We start from the raw sequence: 25308 nt of genomic DNA on the forward strand, positions 1-25308 counted from the left end.
AATGTTAGAGATCGTGAAGATTATAACGCATACAGGAAGGGGCTTAAGAAGGAAATCTGAAGAGTCGGAAGGGACAATAAGAAGGCCTTGGCGGGCAGGATTAAAGAAAACCTCAAGGCATTCTACAAGTATGTGAAGCGCAAAAGGATAAGACGTGAAAGAATAGGACCTATCAATTGTGACAGTGGGAAAGTGTGTATAGAATCAAAAGAAATAGCAGAGGCACTTCAGTATTCAGGCAATACTGCTTTACTTCAGTATTCACTACGGAGAGGGATCTTAGTGATTGTAGTAATGACTTGCAGTAGACTGAAAAGCTTGAGCATGTGAATATTAAGACAGAGGATATGCTGGAGTTTTTTGAAAGTATCAAGTTTAATACTCGCCGGGACCGGATGAGATACACCCCAAGCTACTGTGGGAGGCGAGGGAGGATACTGCTGAGCCCCTGGCGATGATCTTTGCATCATCAATAGGGACGGGAGAGGTTCCGAAGGATTGGATGGTTGTGGATGTTGTTCCCTTATTCAAGAAAGGGAGTAGAGATAACCCAGGAAATTATAGACCAGTGAGTATTACTTCAGTGGTTGGTATATTGATGGAGAACATCCTGAGAGGCAGGATTTATGAACATTTGGAGAGGTATAATATGATTAGGAATAGTCAACATGGCTTTGTCAAGGGCAGATCGTGCTGTACGAGCCGGATTGAATCTTTTGTGGTTGTGACGAAACACATTGATGAAAGAAGAACCGTAGCTATAGTGTATATGGATTTCAGCAAGGCATTTGATAAGGTACACCATGAAAGGCTATTGTGAAAGTAAGGATGCATGGATTCCAAGGCGGCATTGCTTTATGGATCCAGAAATAGCTTGCCAAAGAGTTGCTGTAGACGGGTCATATTCTGCATGGATGTTGTTGACCAGCGGTGCGCCTCAGGGATCTGTTCTGGGACCCTTACTCTTCGTGATTTTTATAAATGACCTGGATGAGGAAGTGGAGGGATGGGTCAGTAAGTTCGCTGATGACACAAAGGTCGGGGTGGTGTGGATAATGCTGTCAGAAGGTAGAGCGGGACATTGCCGGGATGCAAAACTGGGCTGAGAAGTGGCAGATGGAGTTCAACCCAGATAAGTGTGAAGGGGTTCATTTTGGTTGGTCAAATATGATGGCAGAATATATTAATGGTAAGGCTTTTGGCTGTGTGGAAGATCAGAAGGATCTTGGGGTCCGAGTCCATAGGGCGCTCAAAGCAGCTGCAAAGGTTGACTCTGCGGTTAAGAAGACATACGGTGTATTGGCCTTCATCAATTGTGGAATTGAATTTAGGAGCCGAGAGGAAATGTTTCAGCTACAGAGGACCCTGGTCATACCTGACGTGGAGTACTGTGCTCAGTTCTGGTCGCCTCACTACAGGAAGGATGTGGAAACATAGAAAGGGTGCAGAGGATGTTTCCTGGACTGGGGAGCATGCCTTATGAAAACAGGTTGAGTGAACTTGGCCTTTACTCCTTGGAGCGACAGAGGATGAGAAGTCACCTGATAGAGGTGTATAAAATGATGAGAGGTATTGATTATGTGGATAGTCAGAGCCTTTTACCCAGGGCTGAACTGGCTGCCACAAATGGGCACAGGTTTAAGGTGCTTGGGAGTAGGTACAGAGGAGATGACTGGGGCACGTTTTTTACGCAGAGAGTGGTGAGTGTGTGGAATGGGCTGCCGGCAACGGATGTGGAGGCGGATACGATAGGGTATTTTAAGAGGCTTTTAGATGGAGCTTAGGGAAATAGAGGGCATGGGTAACACTAGTACTTTCGAAATTTGGGACATGCTTGGCGCAAGTTTCTGGAGCGAAGGGCCTGTATTGTGCTGCAGGTTTTCTATGTTTCTATGTTTCTAGGATGAACAAACAAGACCACTTGTTTAATAGATAGAGCCATTCAAAACACACAAATCTTTCTGATTAAGTGAAAAACGCCAGAAATAATGCTGAATTAAAAGAGGAAATTGAAGTTGTTGGAACATGAACAAAGTATACATTGCTCCAATAGTAATAGTTACAATTGGTGTCATCCCGAAGGCATTACGCAATGGCATTAAACAACTAATATCGATCTAAATCTTCAGAAAGCCAGAACACTAAACACCACTAGATTAACCCGAAAGTTCCTAGCAATTGACAAATGAGCATGCTTGGCCAGGTCCATATCTTAGGTTTTAACAGCTTGAGCTGAGAAAAATAATAGAAGTAATAAAATACCAACAGAACAGCAAGATACAGTACAACCGGTGTATGAAAATGAAGCAAATATGTATCGCGGACATCAATAAGCAAAGAAAGTAGATCGTAGTGTGATAAAGGGCAAACATGTGACAGAATTTAGATAAGCCTTAAGAAAATCTGCCAAGCATAGTTCAATGGTAAAAATATAACAAGCGCAATAAACACTTCCCCTCTACCCATATTAATGTACACTTTTAGCATGATGGCTTGATCAGAAAGTGATCTGGAAAATTTGTTAAGGAAAATAGAACTGCAATGACAAATTTTAGAAGACGCTACGTACAGTAAACACGAACATACCTGGATAAACACTACGTAGAACAGAAAGAAAAGAAGTATCATAGATATAAAGATAACACTACAGTCTGAAAACTTCTAAGAATATATTTTCATCAAAGAAAAAATAGGATTCTGCACTAGATACGAGCAGATTCAATTCGGATAAGACATGTACAGCACTGAACTTAAATTAATGCACAACCTAGAAAAATGAAGAAATTATCACGATTGAAGAAAAAAGCTAACTAACGGGACAGCATTTTCCACCATGGAAGGCATCAGGATGTCCAAGCAGACTAGATATCGACAAGGAACAGTCGAACTCCTGGCTCAAAGTTATAGAACTCTTTCCAGAAACAGAAGTTTCCCTTATGTGAATACAGGACCGTGTGGATAACACACAAAAATACCAAAAATATATAATAAAAGACAAAGAAATTCAAAACGATAATGCAGAAATGCCAAGAGAAACTAGAAACTATCCAATGCATTACAAAATCCTGCAGCACCTTAACTCAATCTGATTACTTATAAAGGCAGAATTAAGTGGCAAGCATCATTTAACAAAATCTTGATTTAAAGTACAAATTCATAAGAAGTCAACATATCTTACCATAAATACAAGCCTGATCCAGTTTTAAAGTAACAGTCCTATAAGTGATATTACGACCAATGCATTATTCCGAGTGGGACAACCGATAATAAGCGGTCAGATATGATATTATGGGATAAACAAGCAAAAAAAGGCAGTTAGAAGATATCGCCATTTCAAACACACATAATCAACGGAAATCAATAAATTGAAACACCAGAAACATGTTGAATTAAAAGAGGAATTTGAAAGACTGAGGTACATGAACAGGATATATTTTGTCCAAATAGTACTATCTACAACTGGTAACATCCCAAAGTCTCTGAACAATAGCATTTAAAGTTTGGACCTATACATTATTATTTATATAAATCTCCAGAAAACAACAAAATACTAAACACTATTAGAATAGTCCGAAAGTTCCTAGCAATTGACAAATTAGCGTGCTTGGCTATGTCTGTACCTCAGGTTTTACCAGTTTGAGCTGAGAAAATTATTGTTATTATTATTATTATTATTATTATTATTGTTGTTGTTGTTGTTGTTGTTGTTGTTGTTGTTGTTGTTGTTGTTGTTGTTGTTATATCAGTCCTTCATGGTTGTTGTTGCTGGGGTGATTGTGGGGATAAGCTACTAATACCTACCAAATGCTATCAGTATTTTGCTTCTAAAATAGTTTCTGACAACTAATTTCAACTCCTGGCCTTCACGTATGGCTTAACTACTAAGCCCTATGGAGCTACTTCTACTGACAGGAGAAGTGGTAAATGACGGGCTACTGGTACCTTATAATAATCGCTCAGGGCTGTTAGGGCTCGTTATCCGTGGTTGACAGCTCATTTAGGAGAAGGAAAACTGAGCTTAAACGTCCGCCGCCTTGTGAATATATCCGAGGAAATCTTCGAGAATGAACCCCGAGGAACAATCCTCGGATAGAGTTAGTAAGGCAGTCCCAAATGGAGTTCAGCACTGACTGGCAATTCCTGCGAATGCATTGGTGCCAAACTGTATTGGTCTCTGGCGTTCCTTTGGGTTCAGCAGTTGCGTAGGCAGTGGGAACCTGCTACATGTGCAGCATCTTGTTCTCGATACCGTACTGCCCTGACTTACATTATCATTAAGTCAGCTGGGACGCAACATACATAATCGACCCCGACTAACGGAGGAAATAGGTAAAGAAGTCAATGTAGGGTCCCCGAATTGTCGACGTTCCGCGTGGAACACGTGCGTCAGGTTTGAGAATGGTAAGGAGAGACCGACAGTATTAAATGGACAGATGGAATAGTGTGGCAGGAGTCCGATGTGATAGGTGGAATGAGGAGGGGTGACCTCCGATTCATGCCTTACTACTTCCCCTCTCTTTTTTATAGTGGCCACCCAGTCTCAAATACGATGCAGGGCTTCGACCTGTTACCTTGGCCGGACCTTTACCCATTAGGTTTGTGTGTAGCTTTTCATACTATTTGTATTTCTTTATTCTGCTCTGAAGTCCTGCAAGGAAATTAATCTCAGGGTAGATGAGATCATCCAGCAGATTGTTTGTGGGTTTAAATGCCAGCATCTTCATTCCCTTGTGACTCTCTAAATTCAAAACTTCAGCCAAAAGCGTTAATTTTTCCCCAGTAAACCGTTTGTTCTGTTAATGCAGTTGTAGTGTCTTCGACAGCGAGAATAACGAAGTGTCCTTGTATGTCGAGATGAGGAACATCAACGACAGATATAAGGACAGATATATATTCATTTCGTGACTGAATGATGTACTTTCAAAAATAGATTGAATTCGAGAAAATAAAGGCATGTGTAGTTATGAGGAATCAAGACGTAGACTAGTATTAAAACAGCTGAAGTTGCAAATGAGTCGAGTGCTCTTGCAGTATATGCCCTTGTGAAATGACCCCTAAGGAATCGCCAAGGGGATAAACCTTCCGGAAGTAAGCAGTGGGGTAAATAATAGTTACACATCTCTTGAAAAAGGGTTTCAGTTAGACCCCAGGACGCATTGTAACAGCGTAAGTGGTGTTATCCAGGCTACGCTTCGAGCGTCATGAACGATTTTAGTCCACGTTTTTAAGAGCACAAGATCATAAGATACATGAGAAGAACTAGGCTTTTCGCCACTTTGAATCTCCTCCGCCATTTCATCGTGGCTGATTTATTATCCCTCTCAAACTCACGGTCCACCCTTCTGCCCATACCCCTTGACATCCTTATTAATTAAGAACATATCAACCTCCGTTTTAAATATACATAGTCACTTGTCCTCCACAGCCCTCTGTGGCAATCACTTCCACAGATTCACCTTCAGGTGGCTGAAGAAATTCCTCCTCATCTCTGTTCTAAAGTGACGTCCTTCCATTCTGAGGCTGTGCCCTCTGGTTCTAGCTTCCCCCGCGATAAGGAATATTCGCTCCAACTCCACTCCATATAGGCCCTTCGATACTGAATAGATTTCAATACTCTCAATACTCCAAATCTAGTCCGGCAAATATCTTATAATGCCCCAGCTTTATACCTTTGCTCTTATATTCTAGCGTTTTTAAAATGAAAGCTAAAATTACCTTTTCCTTCCTTAAGGAAACTTACTGGAAACAAATCCAGAGGACAGCCATCAGTTAACTCCTAGGACGATAGATGTGACTAGCAAGAGCAAGTGAAAAAGATGAGTTGAGTTATTTGAAGTTTAGAAGGTGGAGGATAATCTTAATGAAATATCTGTTACCTTAATGGGACATGACTAGACACAGGTTACGGCGTTTCACTTGGCGGAGAGCATTGAACGAGAGAATATTGTCACAAGATAATGTGGCGTTCATTTGGAATTGAGAGGCGTGGGAATCTCTCCCAGTAGGTGGCGAATCTCTAAAATTCTATAACTCCATGTCAACATGGAGGCTGCATTATTTGGATATTTAATATAGGAATATATGTTCTTTGAATGGTCAGGAATTTGAGCAACACAAGAAAATAGCGCTTTAAAGGAGTTGAGGCCAGGGCAGGTTAGCCTTAATCAGATTGCATGGCGAGTCAGACATCAAAGGCCAACTAATCTACTTCTTCTCTCATTTTCCTGTTGCATTGCTAATATAATTATTTACCTACGGCTCTATGACATTCATTGTCAGTTCTCGATGCGACAATTAATTAAATGGAGCTATTTTCACTGGGAAGAAGATAGAACGAGGTGTGGGGTGGGTATGGAGAACGGTTGTTTTCAGGAACAGCCTTATCCCGTCGGTTTGACAAACATCATGACATATTCTTGAACGCTACAGATTACTAACCATTGAAATGGGCAAATATTGGATATTGCATACAAAATTAAACTAAGAACTGGAAGTTAGAGTATACTCATGATTATCCAACCTTTTGACCGCAGGCCAATCATTATGCTGACAGCACAATATTATTTTTTGATTCGCCCGTGTGACTTGTGTTTGTGATTTTCTTTACAGACGACATACAGATACGATTGATTGATGGTGAAAACGACTGTTCGGGCAAAGTCCAGGTCTATTATAACAACACATGGGGTTCAGTTTGTGCCAGCAATTGGGACCTTATAGATGCGCTGGTGGTCTGCCGGCAACTGGGCTGCGGATTTCCCAACGGAATAACGAATCTGAATGATGGTGAAGTCACTGAACCTATATTCATGAATGTTGTAAGGTGCGGTGGCGCCGAAAAACATCTATGGGTTTGTCCGGCAAGAGCATGGGTTAAAGGCCTTACTTGCTCAGGCACGACAAGTGCCAGTGTCGCCTGTGTAGGTAAGAACCCATATATATTGTCTCAGTTGGCACGGTATCTTGCGGATGATCGACGCACAACAACGGTGTTTTAAAGAGTATATCCACTTCACGACTTCAGACCTGCAGGCCAATCCTGACCTTGCATGCTGCTTATGACTTTTGATTTTCGCTCCATTCTCTGCAAGCACTAGACTGTTACACCTGGACATCCCAGGAGATCACCAGTTTCTCAGATACTCAAACAATCCCATTTGACACTAACTATCATTATACTGTCCAAGTCCCTAAGATCACATTCCTTCCCCATTTTGAAGCTTGGTCTGAAAAACAAGAGAACGTGGTGAATATGACTCCATGTTTTTTATGCATTGCGTTGCTGCCATTGATTGGCTAATTAGGCGTTTGCATTTATGAGCAGGTGTATTGTTGTATCAAATAAACTGGTCTCTGTATGTATATAATGGGTTGAATGATTTCACTTCGGAGGGTAATATGTAAATCGTACGTAAAACTAGAAAAAGCAATTCGGTCATGCATTCAATTAGCACAAAGAATAAACAGGTACTTCCCCCCCCCCACCACCCCCCGATTTCACTCTGTCATTAACTGTGGAATTATGCTATATTATCTTGCTTTATTTTCACACTATCACAGCAACTCCGTTCAGATTCTATCACTCACCTGCACACTAAGGGCTACTTAGCGCATAAAACTACATGAGGTTGCCATATGGGAGGAAAGTGGAATGTCAGAGGATTCGTGCGCGTCTGCAAAGGGTACCCACAAACTCTTCCAGGGCTGCAGCACTGTTCTCGAATGACAAAGGGTAACTGAAACTGACCTCCCAACGTGCAACACGTCACGGCAGCCCAGATTAAACGCTATTGGCCACAGTGCCTCGTACATTTCTTAGAGATACCCTTATGCTTATATAGTTGAACGATTATATATAAGGATATACATGGACCTTGCTTGATAGTATTAAATTGCAGAGGTGCAAATTACTGGAGTATCAACAAGGAATGAGCAAACGTTAATTAGGAATAGCCTTTTTGTAGGGCAAGTACACATGTGGAGGGGCTTTAAAGACCAATTGCACAGAATAGTTCACAAATATTTTCCAGTAAGGAAGGACAATGGTGGCAAGGCAGCAGAACCGGGGATGACGAGATGCAGCGAGAATTTTGTCCAGGAAAAGGGAAACGCATGGGAGGTTTAGGAAGGTACCAGGTAACGAAGCCCTTGAGGGCTATTACGAAGCTATTAAGAAGCTAAAATGAAACTCAAGAGCAGAGGAACCATAAGAATTCTTAAAAGTGATCATGATGGCATTCAAGAGCAAACCAATAATTAGGGAGAGGGTTTGACCACAACAGCTAATTAAAGAACCGTGCTTGTAGGTGGAAAATATGCGTGAATTCCGAAATAATATTGATGCTTAACCAAGGAGAAAAATGCAGAGAATAGGGAGATCCATTTGGAACGCTCCATTTGGCAATATACTAGGGCATTTTGAGATTGAGAAAGAGGTAGAAGTGTTTTTCATAAATGATATCAAGTTGGATAAGTTCCTAGGGCCAGATGGGATATATCACAAGATTTTTGAAACAGGCAAATGTTGAGATACGTGGGGATTTGACAAAGATGTTCGTGTCTCTTTAGCTACATGTCAGAGCTCGGAGAGCAGGCGATCAGTTACCATAATATTGTTCAATTGTTCTAGACGGGAAATAGAGATAAACCTGGAAACTATACACCAGTGAGTCTGACAACACTGCTAGGGATGCTACCGGACAGGATTCCATAGGTTAAAATATATGAGAATTTAGTATATCTTGGGAAAATAAAATAGCTTTGCGTAGGCAAATCCCATCTTACTGTCTTGCCTATTTTGTTGGACATGGTGGGGGAGGCAACTGATGAAGGTGGAGCTGTAACTGTAGTCCATATGGATTTTAGTTAGTCATTTCGTAAGGTCCCTCATGGGAAACTGATTCAGAAGAGTGAGATGGAAAGAATCCACGCTAATATGTCACTATGATCTGAATGATAATGTAGATGCACAAGTGTGTGAGTTATGAGACGATACAATGAATGATTTTGTTGGGAATATTGTAGAGTATTGACGATGCTAGAGCGGTATGTATATCTGTTGCAGATATAGGATGGAAAATGGGAAATGAAATTCAATCCAGCAAAATATGAAGTGCTGCACTTCGGAGAATGAATGCGTAGGGATAGGACATTGTTCATTACAAGATGCTAACGGTTGATCTGCAGGGGTATCTTGGGGTGCAAGTCTACAGCTGAGCGAAAGAATCTTCCCAGGGCGATTGCGTTGTAAGGAAACAGCATGAGGTGCCTGTATTTAAATCATTGAATTTAAGAGTCTGAAAGTTATATTGCAGCTTTGCTGAGTCATGGTCCCCCCAATATATGAATGACGCCCATAGATCACCTAGGTAACACACTCAACATGCCGGCCGAACACAGCAGGTCAGGCAACATCTATGAAAATGAATAAAGAGTCGATATTTCGGGCCTCATCGGCTGAGTGTCTTCAGCATTACCTGTGATTTTTTCTCTTGACTGCATTGCTTAATATGCCATTAGGAGAATTGCACACATCTTTTAATTTGAAATGGAATATATCTGCAGCACCCACCGTTTCACGGCATTTGAGGCCTTAAATCATGTCAAGATCTTGTAATAACCATGTTTGATTCCTAGAATCAAGAATGGCTAAACAGGGTAGAACGAGCACTTCGTGTCAAAATCCGCGATGGCAGCTCTGGAGTTGCCATAGAGAGGAACAGGCCAATATGTTGTTTTATGTTTTATTACCGGCACTGCTGTTGATTATGTTTTTTTCTGGTAAACTAGTTTTTAATTCCTCAATTCACAGCGGAACCGCCAAAACCGATCTCTAACGTAAGGAAAAACGGTATTTTCTTCCAAGGCGACACTATTGAGATTGTATGCAGCGTTCACTTTCTATATAAAGCTTCCAAAGTATTTCTCTACAAGAAAGGAGAAGAAGATCCAATCATGTCCCGGCAGATTACCGAGAGATTTCGCGAGGTGACTTTTAATATCTCCAATGCTAACAAGACCCATGAAGGTACCTATTGGTGTAACTATCAAGTAGAAGTGTCAGAGATCGTCTTCCAGTCCGCAAACAGCATACCAAGGGATATTACTATTATGGGTAAGGAATACTGATAACGCAGCTCATTTCCCCTCCCTATCCTGTTTTAGAATTACATTATGAACAATGTACATTGTGTCTAAGTGTCTTTTTACAAGTTTTCTTCCCTTCATTTTGCTCACGGCTGCAATGTGGGTGATGTGGAAGAGGCTGAGTATTTTAGTCGAGCGATACAAGTTGTCTTCAGATGCATCTGGGGAGCAGGTGGGTAGTAACTATAGGGCCAACGAGTCATTAGTCTTGCAATCTGAAGCCAACGTTTTGGTCTACACACTTCATGGCTACTATCAGGTCCTTGCCAATGTTAAGCCGTAAAACAATTTCGACTCATCAATCATATCTTAGAATAGGAAATATGAAAATCAAACACTATAATTAAAGGACGATAAGATGTGCATTCTGCAGATTACATCTGGCCTAGAACAGCACATCACAGAAAGAGAACCCGTGACCCTCAATGTTGTCCCGAACTAATAGCCTTCATGCTGCGAGTGTTAAATGTTTTCATCCCGGAAAAGAAATGTTCTCATATGCCACTTGATAGATTAATCTATAAACATAAATATTTTTCAAAGATCTTTCTGCTTGATTTTCTCCGAGGAATTTGAAATATTTATTAACGATACAACCAACATTGACTTATATGTTTTTAGATGACATAACACGAAGCAGAAGGGCACAAAAACAGATCCTTTGGTTAACGACATCTGTGCAGATATACGAGGGGTGATTTATAAGTTTGTGGCCTAAGGTAGAAGGAGTCAATTTTAGGAAATCTAGCACATTTATTTTTCAACATAGTCCCCTGCTACATTTACACCCTTATTCCAGCGGTCGTGGAGCAAACAGATCCCTTCTTTGCAGAAGTCGGCTCTCGTTACACGCACGTGCAGTTCAGCTCTTTGAGTGATTATGCAGAAAGTTTGAAGTTAATAACTCATCTCCTTTTACCTTAGGCCACGAATTTATAAATCACCCCTGCCGTGGACCTCCTCTGGAGGTCCAAGGCGCCGACTTCTACAAAAAAGCGATCCGTATGCTCCAAGACTTCTGGACTAAGTGTGTAAATGTTGAGCGGACTATGTTGAAAAATAATGTGCTAGTTTTTCTAAAATTGACGCCTTCTATCTTAGGCCACGAACTTATCAATCACCCCGGTAATGTGAATCGAACGCAATGTCAAAATATTGCCTGCCTGTTCATGCTCCTCTTTGACAGAACAACAGAACACGAATACTGGATCTTTAGCTCATCGAGTCTATGCAGATCATGGCATCCGCCCATCTAATCCCAAGGTCACACATCGGTCCTTACCATCCGCCCCTCTGTGTACCTATCCAAGTGCTTCTTAAATGATGTTCCCGGTGTTCAATAAAATCGTAGCTGATACATACGATAACTAAATGCATTTTCTGTTCCAATTCCCGCACAACAAACCGCAAGAGAACATCCACGGCACGGCAGTTTGGAGCTTGCACGTTCGCGTTGTGTCTACATGCATTTCTCCCACACGCTCCGCAGTCCTCACGTTTTTCACTGACGTGCTCAATCATTGATCGTTCTAACTGAACCCTCCGGGAATGTATGCGAGAATAGATTACAACATAGCAGATAGAACATTATTTTTATAAATGAGCTGGATGAGGAAGTGGAGGGATGGGTTAGTAAATTTTCTGATGACACAAAGGCTGGGGGTGTTGTAGTTAGTGTGGAGTGCTGTCAGAGGTTACTGCCGGACATCGATAGGATGCAAACTGGGCTGAGAAGTGGCAGATGAGTTCAACCCACGTAAGTGTGAGGTGGTTCGTTTTGGTAGGTGAGATATGATGGCAGAATATAATATTAATGGTAAGACTCTTGGCAGAGCGGAAGATCAGAGGGATCTTGGGTTCCAAATCCATAGGACACTCAAAGCTGCTGCACATGTTGACTCTGTGATTAAGAAGGCAAACGGTGCATTGGCCTTCAAAACCGTGGGTTGAGGTAAGGAGCAGGGAGGTAATGTTACAGCTACATAAAACCCTGGTCAGACCCCACTTAGAGTACTGTGCTCATTCTTGGTCACAAGAGGGATGTGGAAACTATAGAAACGGTGCAGACGAGATTTACAAGGATGTTACCTGGATTGGGAAACATAGCATAATAAAGCAGGTTGAGTGAACTTGTCCTTTTCTCCTTGGAGAGACGGAGGATGAGAGGCGACTTGATAGAGGTGTACAAGATGATGAGAGGCATTAATCGTGTGGATAGTCAGAGGCTTCTTCCCAGGGCAATAATTGCTATCACGGGAGGGCACAGTTTTAAAGTGCTTGGAAGCAGGTACAGAGGAGATGTCAGGGGTATGTTTTTTACGCCGAGAGTTTTGAGTGTGTGGAATGTGCTGCCGGCGATGGTAGTAGAGGTGGATACGATAGGGTTTTTTTTTAAAACAGAGTCCTGTATAGGTACATGGAACTTAGAAAAGTAGAGGGCTATGGGTAACCCTAGATAATTTCTAAAATAAGTACATGTTCGGCATAGCATGGTGGGCCGAAGGGCCGGTACTATGCTGTAGTTTTTCTATGTTTCTATGCAACAGTATATCCCTTGAAAAAGCCATTTGAACGTCGACACTATCTGGAACCAATTAAGCTAAGAATTAAACGCTTAAATCTATTACTCCCTTCTGGCCACACAATGCCCATCTCCCCCCCCCACCATTCTAAACATGTTCATGCATCTGCCGAGGCTGTTGAAAGCCTCCAATATATTTGCCTCCAGTGCGAAACCTAGTATTTCTTTCTTCGACTCACAGTCTGTATAAAAGGAAAGTAATCTTTACCTGCAACTCTCCACTGAACTTAAAATGCATGCAGTTTCGTAATAGACATTTCAACTGTTGGCAGATATAACGAAAGTTTCCTCTGTCTATCTCATAATCTTAAAAAACTTCCATTTGATTACAATGGCAATCGTCATCGGGGAACTGTATAGTTCTGAGGTCCGGCCAACAGCAACTTCCAAAGTTTATTCAGAAATTTTGCATTTGAACTCTTTTTCACAGTAAATTCGAATCTTCGATTGGTTGGTGGACCCGATTCATGTTCTGGGAGAGTGGAAGGTTACTACAACGGCTCGTGGGGAACGATCTGTTCTTCGGGTTGGGACATCCTCGACGCAAATGTTGTTTGCGAACAGCTTGGATGTGGATTCAGCCGGTCAGTCGCCACCGCTGGCTATTTTGGAGAAGGGAGCGGGCCAATTATATTCGATCAAGTGCAATGCACCGGATCGGAGTCATATCTGTGGTCGTGTCCAGTGCAATCGATCAATCCTAGAATTTGTCGTGAGCAAAGCGATGCTGGTGTTTTTTGTTCAGGTAATCATGGTGGATATGTGTCAGTCCAAAACTTACAAAGGTTTGAAGATAACTGAAAATATTAACATTTTTTTTGACATTTGGATTGAAATCGTGGTGACTGGAAAATCTTGGAACGGTATTGGTGAGAATTGCAATGCTAATTTCAATGAACTTTTCAGGAATTCAATGGCCAGCTTTAGATATCATTGGCGTGAACTGGTTTGCTAAATATCTGGGTGGCAGGAGACGCCTCTCTGTTCGGAATTATGGATAGGATTCCATGCTAGTAAGTTATAGACTAAGGTATCCTACGATGATCTAATTTGGCATTCAGTCATTCAAAATAACCATAAGAGACTTTCCGAATTACTTACTTATTCCTGTACTTATAGGGCACCTTCGCTCCAAGTTAGGAATTCTCTGCTTATGTCCAGAGAGGACTTAAGGACGAGAAACCGGCAGGTGGGATGGGGTGGATTTACTGGCTGCCACTGGGCTGCAGCAGTTTTCTGCTGGGCGGGAAAGTGGAATTTCCGCATGTCTTGTCTCCTTCCAACCTCAAATGCAACAGCCGAGAGTTGACCCAGCCATGAGTTGCTTCGAAAGATGTGCTCATACTCCAGAAAGTGATTGGAGTGAATGGATAACGGCCACTCACCCCGATTCTGCTTGGTGCAGGCTAGAACTTATTTAGTGAGAGCGTAGAAAGCTGAGGGGAGACCATTTTGAGGTGTATAAAACCTTGAGGGTGAATGCACTAATATTTTTAAATATCAGGTGTGTGGAATCAAGGTGTGGGTGGTATTGCCCTAAGGGGAGAGCGGAAAGATTTGTAGGAGAGCACGCTCACGCAGAACGTGGTGCCTACGTAGAAGAAACCCAAAAAATGCGGAAGTGGCTTGAACAACCAGAACATTTGAGTGACACTTGGACGGGGAGGAGTAAGCAATTTTATATGAATACATGTCTTACACTTTGATAAACACTGTCTAGCGGCAGGGCTTCAATCGTCATCTGAACATGTTCAAGTCTGAATATAAAGTAACTGGCCGCTTTATTAGGTACCTGCTGTTGCAAATAAAGTAGCCACTGAGTGCATGTTCACGGTCTTCTGCTGCTGTAGCCCATCCACTTCAAGATTGGACAGATGAGAGATGCTCTACTGCACGCACTGTTGCAATGGTTGCTTATTTGAGTCATATTGGCCTTCCTGAAAGCTTGACTAGCCTAGCCACTCTCTTCTAAGTTCTATCATTAGCCAGGCGCTTTTGCTCACAGAATCGCCGAGCACTACTTTTTTTCCTTTGCACCGTTCTCTGTAAACTGTAAAACCTTCGTGCGTGAAAATTGTAGGAGATCTAGCAGTGAATATTTCGCAGTAAAGTATCGCCCTTTTTACCTACTACGGGAGTTCTCTGGGGTCATTTCGGTAACAGTTTACATTCCACCTCAGGCCAATGTCATGCAGGCTTTAGACGTGAGAAATGGAATCAACATGCACGAAACAGCGCACCCTAACTCCTTCACCATCGTTTTGGGAGACATTAATAAGGCCGGTCTGAAAAAAAAATTACTAAGCAACTGCCATCAAGAGATCACTTGCAATACCTTTGGAAACAACACACTGGACCATTGCTACACCATCATCAAGAATGCCTATCGTGCTATTCCAGGCCCTCACTTCGGGAAGTCTGATCACCTAGCTGTACTTCTACTCCCGAGTATAGGCAGAGACTGAAGACTGCAGCACAGCAGTGAGGGCCAAGAAGATTTGGACAAGGAAAGCACAGGAGTGCCTACAGGAATGCTTTGAATCGGTGGGCAGGATTGTATTCACGGATTCATCTCTTTAAAACCTGTGTGGATGAGTGTGTGCCTACAAAGACTTATTGTACATTCCCAAACCAAAAGCCGTGGATGAACCAGGAGATACGTGGTCTTGCTGAAGACTAAATCTGTGGTATTCATGTCTGGCAACCCAAGGCTGTACCAGAAAACCAGGTATGATTTGCGGCGGGTAATGACAAGGGCGAAGAGAAACTTTCGAACGAGGTTGGAGGCAATAACAGATGCACGACAACTCTGGCGTTGCCTCCTACAGAGCGAAACCCAATAGTATGAATGACAGCGATGCCTCACTACCAGATGAGCTCAACACTTTCTATGCACGCTTTGAAAGGGAGAACACAACGACATTTGGGAAGATCCTTGCTGCACCAGAGGAACCTGTGATTTCCGTCTCAGAGGCCGATGCGAGACTGTCTTTAAAGAGAGTGAACCCTGGCAAGGCAGAAGGTTTCGATGGTGTACCTGGTAAGACTCTGAAAACCTGTGCCATCCAATTAGCGGGAGTATTCAAGGACATTTCAACCTCTCACTGCTACGGGTAGAAGTTCCCACTTGCTTCAAAAAAGGCAACAATTATACGAGTGCCAAAGAAGAATAACGTGGGCTGTCTTAATGACTTTCGCCAGGTAGTACTCACATCGACCGTGACGAAATGCTTTGAGAGATTGATTATGACTAGACTGAACTCCTGCCTCAGCAAGGACCTGGACCCATTGCAATTTTCTTATCGGCACAACAGGTCAATAGCAGATCAATGTCAATGGCTCACCACACGGCTTCAGAGCATTATGGACAACGCAAACTCCTACGTCAGAATGCTGTTCATCGACTATACCTCAGCATTTAATACCATCATTCCCACAATCCTGATTGAGAAATTGCAGAACCTGGGCCTCTGTACCTCCCTCTCCAATTGGATCCTCGACTCCCTAACCGGAAGACTGCAGTCTGTGTGGACTGGTGATAACATATCCTCCTCGCTGAAGATCAACACTGGGGGGTGTGCGTAGTCCACTGTTCTCCCTGTATCCACATTACTCTGTGGCTAGGCATAGCTCAAATACCATCCTTAAATTTGCTGACGATACAGCCATTGTTTCGAGAATCTCAGGTGGTGACGAGAGGGCGTACAGGAGTGAGATATGCCAACTAGTGGAATGGTGCTGCAGCAACAAACTGGCACTCAACGTCAGTAAGACGAAAGAGCTGATTGTGGACTTCAGGAAGGGTAAGACGAAGGAGCACATACCGGAGGGATCAGAAGTAGAGAGAGTGAGCAGCTTCATGGTCCTCGGTGTCAAGGTCTCTGAGGATCTAACCTGGTCCCAACATATCGATGTAGCTTAAAGAAGACAAGTGAACGGCTACACTTAATTAGGAGTTTGAAGAGATTTGGTATGTCAACAAATACACTCAAAAACTTTTATAGTTGCACCGTGGAGAGCGTTCTGACAGGCTGCATCACTGTCTGGTATGGATGGGCTACTGCACAGGACCGAAAGTAGCTGCAGAAGGTTATAAATCTAGTCAGCTCCATTTTGGGCACTAGCCTACGAAGTATCCAGGACATCTTTCTGGAGTGTGTCTCAGAAAGGCAGCGTCCATTATTAAGGACGTCCAGCACCCAGGACATGCCCTTTTCTTAGTGTTACCATCGGATAGGAGGTACAGAAGTCTGAAGGCACACACTCAGCGATTCAGGAGCAGTTTCTTCCCCTCTGCCATCCGATTCCCAGATGGACATTGAAGCTTTGGACACTACCCCAGTTTTTTAATATGCAGTATTTCTGTATATTTCTGTTTTTACACATTTTAAAACCTATTCAATATACGTAATTGATTTACTTGTTTATTTATTGTTATGTTTTATGTTATCGATTTATTTTCTCTCTCTGCTAGATTATGAATTGCTGCTGCTAAATTCACAAATTTCACGTCATATGCCGGTGATAATAAACCTGATTCTGATCAGCAGCTTCTGAGATAACAGAACCACCCCGACTGGCACCTACAATCACTCCATGTTCAAAGATAATTAGGACACATTTCTTCCCCGTTCTGATGTTTGGTCTGAACAACAACTGAAACTCTAGACCATGCCTGTATTGCTTTATGGATTGAGTTGCTGCTACTTGATTGGCTGATTATATATCTGCATTAACAAGCAGTATACCTAATAAAGTGGCCACTGCGTTCTGTCGCCCTGCTGCAATTTGATGTTTTGCCCCAGGGTTTGGACAGTGGTAGGTGCCTGACCCATGGAGGCTGAAGTACAGGACGATTCATACTTTGAAATAAATGTGAAAATCTGCAAATAAAACAGAAAGTACTGGAAAATAATAATAAAAAATAATTCTGCAGCCTAGGTAGGATCTATGAAAAAGGAAACTAGGTTTCCTTCTCAGAGACCCTTCATGAGGACAATGAATGAAAGAAGCCATGCTAGTGTTAGCAGGGGAGTAATTGGGAAGAGGTATTTAGTTGAAGAAAGGAAATAACGTTTTCATGAACTGGCCATTTAAGCACCAATGTACAATAGCTTATGGCACTCTAAGAGGCATAGGTAGGCCAGATAGTCTGGTTTTTTTTTGAAGAGCCGATCAGGGCAGACCAAGGCTGCACATGTTTAAGGAAAGAATCGAGGGACTTAAGTACGATCTGAGGGACACATTTTTCAAAGCGAGGCTGGAACCTGAGCGGTTGTTCTTTTGTCGAAGAGTGGTTAATATCTGAAATGAGTTGCACAGGTGGTGTTCGAAACAGATACAGCTTCAGTTCTAAATTGAACTTAAATATGTACTTAATTAGGAAATTTGCAGCAGGATGTGGCCTTCAACCTGAGTCCTGATGAAGGGTCTCATTCTGAAACGTTGACTATCCTCTTTTCCCGTATTTTGTGTCAAGTCAAGTCAAGCCACTTTTATTGTCATTTCGACCATAACTGCGGGTACTGTACATAGTAAAAATGAGACAACGATTTTTTCAGGAGCATGGTGACACAGTACAAAAACTAGACCGAACGACGTAAAAAAAAACACAGAAAAAAACTACACTAGACTATGGACCTACCCAGGGCTGCATAAAGTGCACAAAACAGTGCAGAGATTATAATAAATAATAAATAAGACAATAGGGCAGTAAAGTGTCAGTCCAGGCTCTGGGTATTGAGGAGTCTGATAGCTTGGGGGAAGAAACTGTTACGTAGTCTGGTCGTGACAGCCCGAAGGCCTCGGTGCCTTTTCCCAGACGGCAGGAGGGAGAAGTGTTTGTATGAGGGGTGCGTGGGGTGCTTCATAATGCTGTTTGCTTTGCCGATACTGCGTGTAGTGTAAATATCCGTAATGGCAGGTAGAGAGACCCCGATGATCTACTCAGCTGACCTCATTATCCGCTGTAGGGTCTTGCGATCAGAGATGGTGCAATTTCCGATATGTGTGATATTTGATCTGAATTCGGTCCCAGTCTCAATAGAACATTGAGTAGCTCAGCATAGGAATACACTCTTAGGCCATGACGTCAGATTAAACTAAACCTGATTACCTGCATTGATCCACATCCATGCATGTTAGCACATCCACCTAAGCATTTTTTAAATGCGGCTGCTTCCAGATCCGCCAATGCCACCACAATCCAGACATCTACCAATTCCTGTGTAAGACAAACGCATACCCGTCTAATTCCTTTTCATTCTGCTCCCATCTGGTCTTAAAACTATGCCCGCCAGTACTTTATGTTTCTACCCCGAGAAATCGACTCTGACTACCTACCCTGTCCGTGAATCTCATAATATTTTACCAGGTCTCACCTCAGTTCCCTGTGAGGAAGAGAAGAGAATCATAATTTGTTTAACCTCCCCTTTTAGATATTACTCCATAACTCAGACAGCATGTTTGTGAATGTCCTGGTGCACCAGCTCCAAAAGCGTAACATCTTTCCTGTAAAAGGAATCAACGAGAACCGCACACAATATCTCAAATCAGTTTTATGCTTCATTTTCCCTTTGTACCAGATAATCCACAGCGTCCGGAAATTGATCTTTTACGACCATCCAACATTTTTGCTCAAGGAGAGACGATAGAAATTCAATGCGCTTCGCCAAGATATCTTAAAGGGGGAACGTTTCACCTGCAAAAAGTTGGCGGACCTGAAAGGTTGCTTTCCATGGTTGCTGACGCAGAGTACGCGAATGTCACCTTCTCTGTGGAAGATATAAATATGACTCACTCCGGATACTATATTTGCATGTACCAATTGCAGAGACATGGGAAGTGGTACAATTCTACAGTGAGCGACAGAATCAAGGTTACCGTGATAGGTAAGTCACAACCCAAGTTCTCATCAGTAAGGGCCAATCCTTCTGTTCATTCATTGCAAGTTAGTGCACATCTGTGCTTCTTTCAATGAACCTCCTTCAATTTTGACCGCTGGTGTTATTATTGCAGACAAAGACGAGCAGCCAGGCATTGTGAGAGAGTGCAACCGTGCGTTGTTAGGTAGAACGATCAATTCGACACAAATGGTACAGCTGGTCGGGATTGACCGGCATCCAAACTGCTAGTTGCAATATTGTGACTACTGTTGTTTATATTACTATGTTGCATTCGTAGAAAGGGAGTTCAGTTCTCCAATACTAAACACCCTGCACTCGAGCATGCTTTAAGTGCCTTGCAATAAAACAAAGACATCTTCATTTACATGGAATTTTGAACGAAGGCGCTCATTACAAACGAGAAGCAATTCCTTCATTTAGTGCCTAAGTAAAGGTAAAATTTCTGTTCGATGCCTGAACTAAACATACGGCGTGCTTCACACACATCCCAATCTTAAATATTTCCCTTAAATAAATCTTAAGCACAACGTTTTTAAATTGGAAAGTAAATCGAGTCATATAGAGGTCAAAATATTTGAAAAATAGACAAGGAAAGTAAATTTGATGATGGAACCCGAAAAAAATGTTTAGCTTGCTCAGGAAGTTCTGCTCGAACCACACGAGGGAAAATTGTACGCATGCCGCTGTATCCTAAAGTTGTATTGATTTGACATAGTTTCTTTATTACTTATATCTCGTTCCTTTCATTTTTGAAATGCTACTAATACGGCAGAAAAGCCAAGAAAACCGACTATTCAGATGTTCCGAGAGCCCACCCAGTATTCACTCGGGGAATACGTTAGCATTCGATGTACGGCCTCTCCCACTTTCATGGGGGCAATATTCCTGCTGTGGAAGGTCGGTAGAAATCAACCGGTGATGTACAAGCCCTCCCCGGGATTCGCTGTGACGTTTTCCATCGCTAACGTCACTCGCGCGGACAACGGAAACTATACCTGCTCATACCAGCTGAAAAGATCGGGAGAACTATACAACTCAACGGAGAGTGACATTGTGCCTGTGACAGTGACAGGTATGTAAATTAACTTCCTTTCGCATTTATCGGATAGACCTTTGCATCCCGTGGATGTGTTGATCGTTGCAGGATGGGCGGAGTTTCAATTAATTAACGCTTCCCAGCTCCAGTGACCTGGGATCGATTTATTAGCTCTGCTACCTTCTAGTGGAAATTGAAACCATTCTCCTTGTTTCCCTGGAGTGCGCTGGTTTTCTGCCGGGGTGGAGATTTATGAGAAAATACACAAGGAAAAGGCGATAGGATTGCTGGACAGGCGGCATATACTCGATCAACCAAATGCACTCCTGTGAGCGGTGTCACGGAGACACACGGCAGTGAAAACTGTGTTTAGCACACTGGTCTTCTTCTCTCAAGATATGAGTGTAGGACTTGAGATTTGACACTGGCGACGCCACACCTGCATTACTGTGCACAGTTTTGCTCACTGTGTTATAGAAAACACGCGGTTAAACAGGAGTGCCGAAAATATTTAATTGGATGTTAATAGGTCTAGCATAGTTGGAGGGGGAGGTTGGCTAGATTGTATAATTTTTTTTCTTTGGAAAGTCGGAGAATTAGCGGCGACGTTAAAGAGGTGCTCAAAATTATGTAGTACACAGATAAACGCGATGTTAAAAGTATTTACTCCAGGGTGGGGGAGGTTCAATCGAGGGAGCATAGATTTGTGTTGAGACTGGAAAGATTTGAAAGGAAACTGACGTGATACTTTTCACGTAAAGGTGGTGAATGCATGGAAGTAGCTACCGCAGAAAGTGGTTGAAACAGGTACAATAGTATCAATGAAGAAGCAGTTGTGTAGGTGGATATGGGGCCAGAGTTCAGAGGTTAGAGGTTAGGTTCAGAGCTACGGTTTATTTGAAGGTACCGTTTAAGACGAGTGCAAGTGTGAATCAGAACTGAAAGGATGTTTGATGAGCGGGTGTTAATGGCGGGGATGTTAAGGCACAGCGAAATTGTATGCGTGGTAACGTTGTCCGAAGAAATAACATGCACAAGGGAACTTACAACAGGGCCATGCCAATAGTGCAATATTCATTCGTGTCAATATAATTGATTAAACGGGTAAGTGAGGACTCGCTGCGACTGCTTAACCTACTGCTGTTACTGATGTGAACAGCGGGCAGCTCTAGGCCGAATGAAGATTGGCGACTTATTTGATGCGATAAATCACTGATTTCTCTTCAATGCAGAGGAACTGCAGCGACCGTCTATTTCTGTGCTGAGAGCGTCCACCGAATTCGTGCCAGGTGAAGACGTGAAATTCCGTTGTTCTGCCTCCAGCATGTTCGGAGAGATAACGTTTTACCTCTACAAAGTCGGCGAATCTGGGCCCATCGTCTCAGTAGGGCCGTCTGCAGCTTCCAACGGGATACTAAACGTTGAAAAAATAGACAGTTTTCAAGAGTCCTTCTTTACCTGCATGTTCAAAGTTTCAATTGGTAGTCGGCTCTACTCGTCAACGCACAGCGACCGGGTGAAGATATCTGTATCAAGTAAGTATCTGGTTGCATTCTTCTTACTACTGCTTTCACATGTTAACAAATCTTTTGGGGTTCTCTGAGGAAATAACAGGCAGGACAGACAAAGGAGAATCGCTGGATATTGTGTGCTTAGATTTTTATAAGTCCTTTGACAAGGTACTGCATATGCGACTGCTTTGCTGCTTCTTTATTGTTAGGTAAGTGGAAATATCTCGTTCTTTTAATGGCCTTCTATATTCATTCGACCTGTTAAATGTTGTTGCCAATCCTGGAAGGCCTGAATTACTCCCAGTGCCAACATTAGTAGGAACCTCCTGTACCTAATAGATTTTCAAACGTGTGCATGACCACCCTCAATTACGCAACTGCCACTCACTGTTTCTTTTTTATTTGATTTTCACATTTGTTTTGTAAACATTTGAGACCGCTGTGAGGGAAAATCCCAGGAGATCACCAGCTTCTGAAATGTTGAAACCAACAATCATCTCACGGTCAAAGTCAACTAGATCACATCTCTCCCCGGGGTTTGCTGGGACTTTTAATCCGACATATTGAAAGCTGGACTGAAATTAAAAAAAAGAGCTATCGATCCGTCTTTCATAGTTCATCTTTATGCGTTGCAAACGAAGACAAATGATTTAACTCATCAGGTTCACGTCCTCCACCCCTATTGTCAAATTCCGCGTCACCTCTTTAACATATTCTCTCTCACTGTCACGACCCAGACATCCCTCTACTTTTAGTTGTATCACAACTTACTGTACATACATGCAGCTTAATTTGTAATGGTTAAAACAATAACAGTTATTTGGGATACAGTAAGTTACAGGAGGGCTAGAACATCCACACAGACAGATCGGTATGTCGTCATGGAACACAGGATGCAACTGGTAATAGAAAAAAGAAATTGACAAATATGTTACCGGGACTTGAGTTGTAAAAGAGATTGGACAGACTGGATTGATCTTCCTGCAACATCGGAGACATAGTCGTGTTCCTGTAGATCTTTATAAAATCAAGAGGGACATGGAAACGATGGGTATTCTCAAGTTACGAAAAACTAACACTAGGGGGTATAGGTTCCTGGTAAGAGGGAGAAATGCTCAGAGGGACACATTTTCACGTGGAGTGTGCCGTGTATTCGGAAAGGGCTTCTAGAATTGAGAGAGATAGGAACAACTGCAACGTTTAAAGGACACTTAGACTGGTACACGGGTAAGCAAAGTTAGACTGATATGGGCATAGCTCAGTAGGCAACTGGCCGGCTTGGACGTGCTGAGGAGCAAGGTCAGGTTCGGTGTTCTATACCTCTATGAAAATGCAACTATTACGCCAGGGTATTCATTTCAAATGCTATGTTGGTAATGATATTCATCGCCTCTATGTTACCTTTCAGATGTGACCACGAAACCCACCATATCGGTGAAGAATCCGTTTTCAGTTTATCCTCAAGGTCAACTGCTTACCATCGTGTGCACTGCACCAAAGCAATACACTCCGAGAGATTTTCAATTATATAAAGGACAAACAGTGGCCGTTACCAGAGTGACACTGCGTGGTGGCTATGCCGAGTTTGCCATCTTGAACACAAGCATGGCGGACCAAGGCGAATATTTCTGTTCGTACGAGGCCCTTGTGGGAAATCGACGTTACAACTCGAAGCTCAGCGACGCGCTTACGCTATCCATTGCAGGTATATAAGGCAGTATAGATTTTGCTCGGCATTATCAAAACACCATTATGATATCCGATGTAAATTGCGTGATCTATCGGCTGTTACGTTACATCAAAGCAGTGTTATTTGATTTGAAGAAAAAAATTGTTAGCTTTGCAGAGAACAGAGTAGAGCAAATGCTCTTTTAGGGAATCGAAACAACACACACAAAATGCTGATGGAACACAGCAGGCCAAGCAGCATCTGTAAGGAGAAGCACTGTCGACGATTCGGGCCGAGACCCTTCGTCAGGACTAACTGGAAGGAAAGATACTAAGAGTTTAGGGAATTGATCTTTTTCCAATTGTAGAGACCTCAATGATGAAAACAGGGCGCAGTCCATTTTCCAAGCCACAACCACTCACGATAAGCCCCGAAATCACGAGTAAGCGGTACAATTCTTTTGACCTCCGAAAAGTGAAAGTAACTCTTATTGGCTTCACAGTAATATTTCAAGATATTTTACATATTTCTTAACGGCCCGTTAAATCATAAACACTACCGCCTTTTTCTGCACTATTTATTTTTTTGACCTGTAGTAGTGACTTGTGGAGGTGTTAGGTACTGCTGCCGAATAAGAAAACATTTCACGCTATAAGATTTCCTGTTAGCTTTAATTTTCAAAATTAATTGCTCTTCAACAATATACATTAATGCAACCAAACGAAACAACGTTTCACAGGGGCCAAAGATTAAAATACAGTACCAACAGACAGCACATTCAGAACAAGTCACATATAGCACGTATAATTACGATAGCAGTAAAATATACGGTCACAAAAATATGCAGCCTAAGTCCCATAGTGACATGACCTCTAGTTGAATGGTGTAAGCGTCTATCTATCTACCTATCTATTCATCTATTTAGAAATATAGAAACATAGAAAACCTACAGCACCATACAGGTCCTTCGTCCCACAAAGCTGTGCCGAACATGTCCATACCTTAGAAATTACTAGGCTAACTTACAGCCCTCCATTTTACTAAGCTCCATGTACCTATCTAAAAGACTCTTAAAAGACCCTATCGTATCCGCCTCCACCACCGTTGCCGGCAGCCTCTTGCACACACTCACCACTCTCTGAGTCAAAAAATTACTCCTGACATCTCCTCTGTACCTACTCCCCAGCACCTTAAATCTGTGTCTTCTTGTGGCAACCATTTCAGCCCTGGGAAAAGCCTCTGACTATCCACACGATCAATGCCTCTCATCGCCTTGTACACCTTTATCAGGTCACCTCTTATCCTCCTTTGCTCCATGGAGAAAAGGCCGAGATCACTCAACCTGTTCTCATCATTCTCGTCATGAGGCACATCAAGACCCTGCTGCCCCCCTTAAGCCATTACTTCTAAACGTCAAATCGTATTGGTCTGCCCCTGTAAATGAAGAGTAAATCCTACCG

At 42.5% G+C, this 25308-nt stretch overlaps 1 protein-coding gene across 7 annotated transcripts in view; it reads left to right on the forward strand.

The window, feature by feature from the left end:
- LOC140715819 (scavenger receptor cysteine-rich domain-containing protein DMBT1-like) overlaps positions 1 to 25308 on the forward strand; it is a 77820-nt gene that overhangs the window by 33037 nt on the left and 19475 nt on the right. For all 7 annotated transcript variants that reach the window (XM_073028216.1, XM_073028219.1, XM_073028220.1 and 4 more), the window contains exons 7-13: positions 6610 to 6924; positions 9812 to 10114; positions 13158 to 13472; positions 19312 to 19617; positions 20405 to 20704; positions 21901 to 22203; positions 23588 to 23884. In XM_073028216.1, the coding sequence (XP_072884317.1) occupies positions 6610 to 6924; positions 9812 to 10114; positions 13158 to 13472; positions 19312 to 19617; positions 20405 to 20704; positions 21901 to 22203; positions 23588 to 23884 (2139 nt within the window). The remainder of the gene's footprint in view (positions 1 to 6609; positions 6925 to 9811; positions 10115 to 13157; positions 13473 to 19311; positions 19618 to 20404; positions 20705 to 21900; positions 22204 to 23587; positions 23885 to 25308) is intronic.

This window comes from Hemitrygon akajei, chromosome 24, assembly GCF_048418815.1.
Source record: "Hemitrygon akajei chromosome 24, sHemAka1.3, whole genome shotgun sequence".
Lineage (NCBI taxonomy): Eukaryota > Metazoa > Chordata > Chondrichthyes > Myliobatiformes > Dasyatidae > Hemitrygon > Hemitrygon akajei.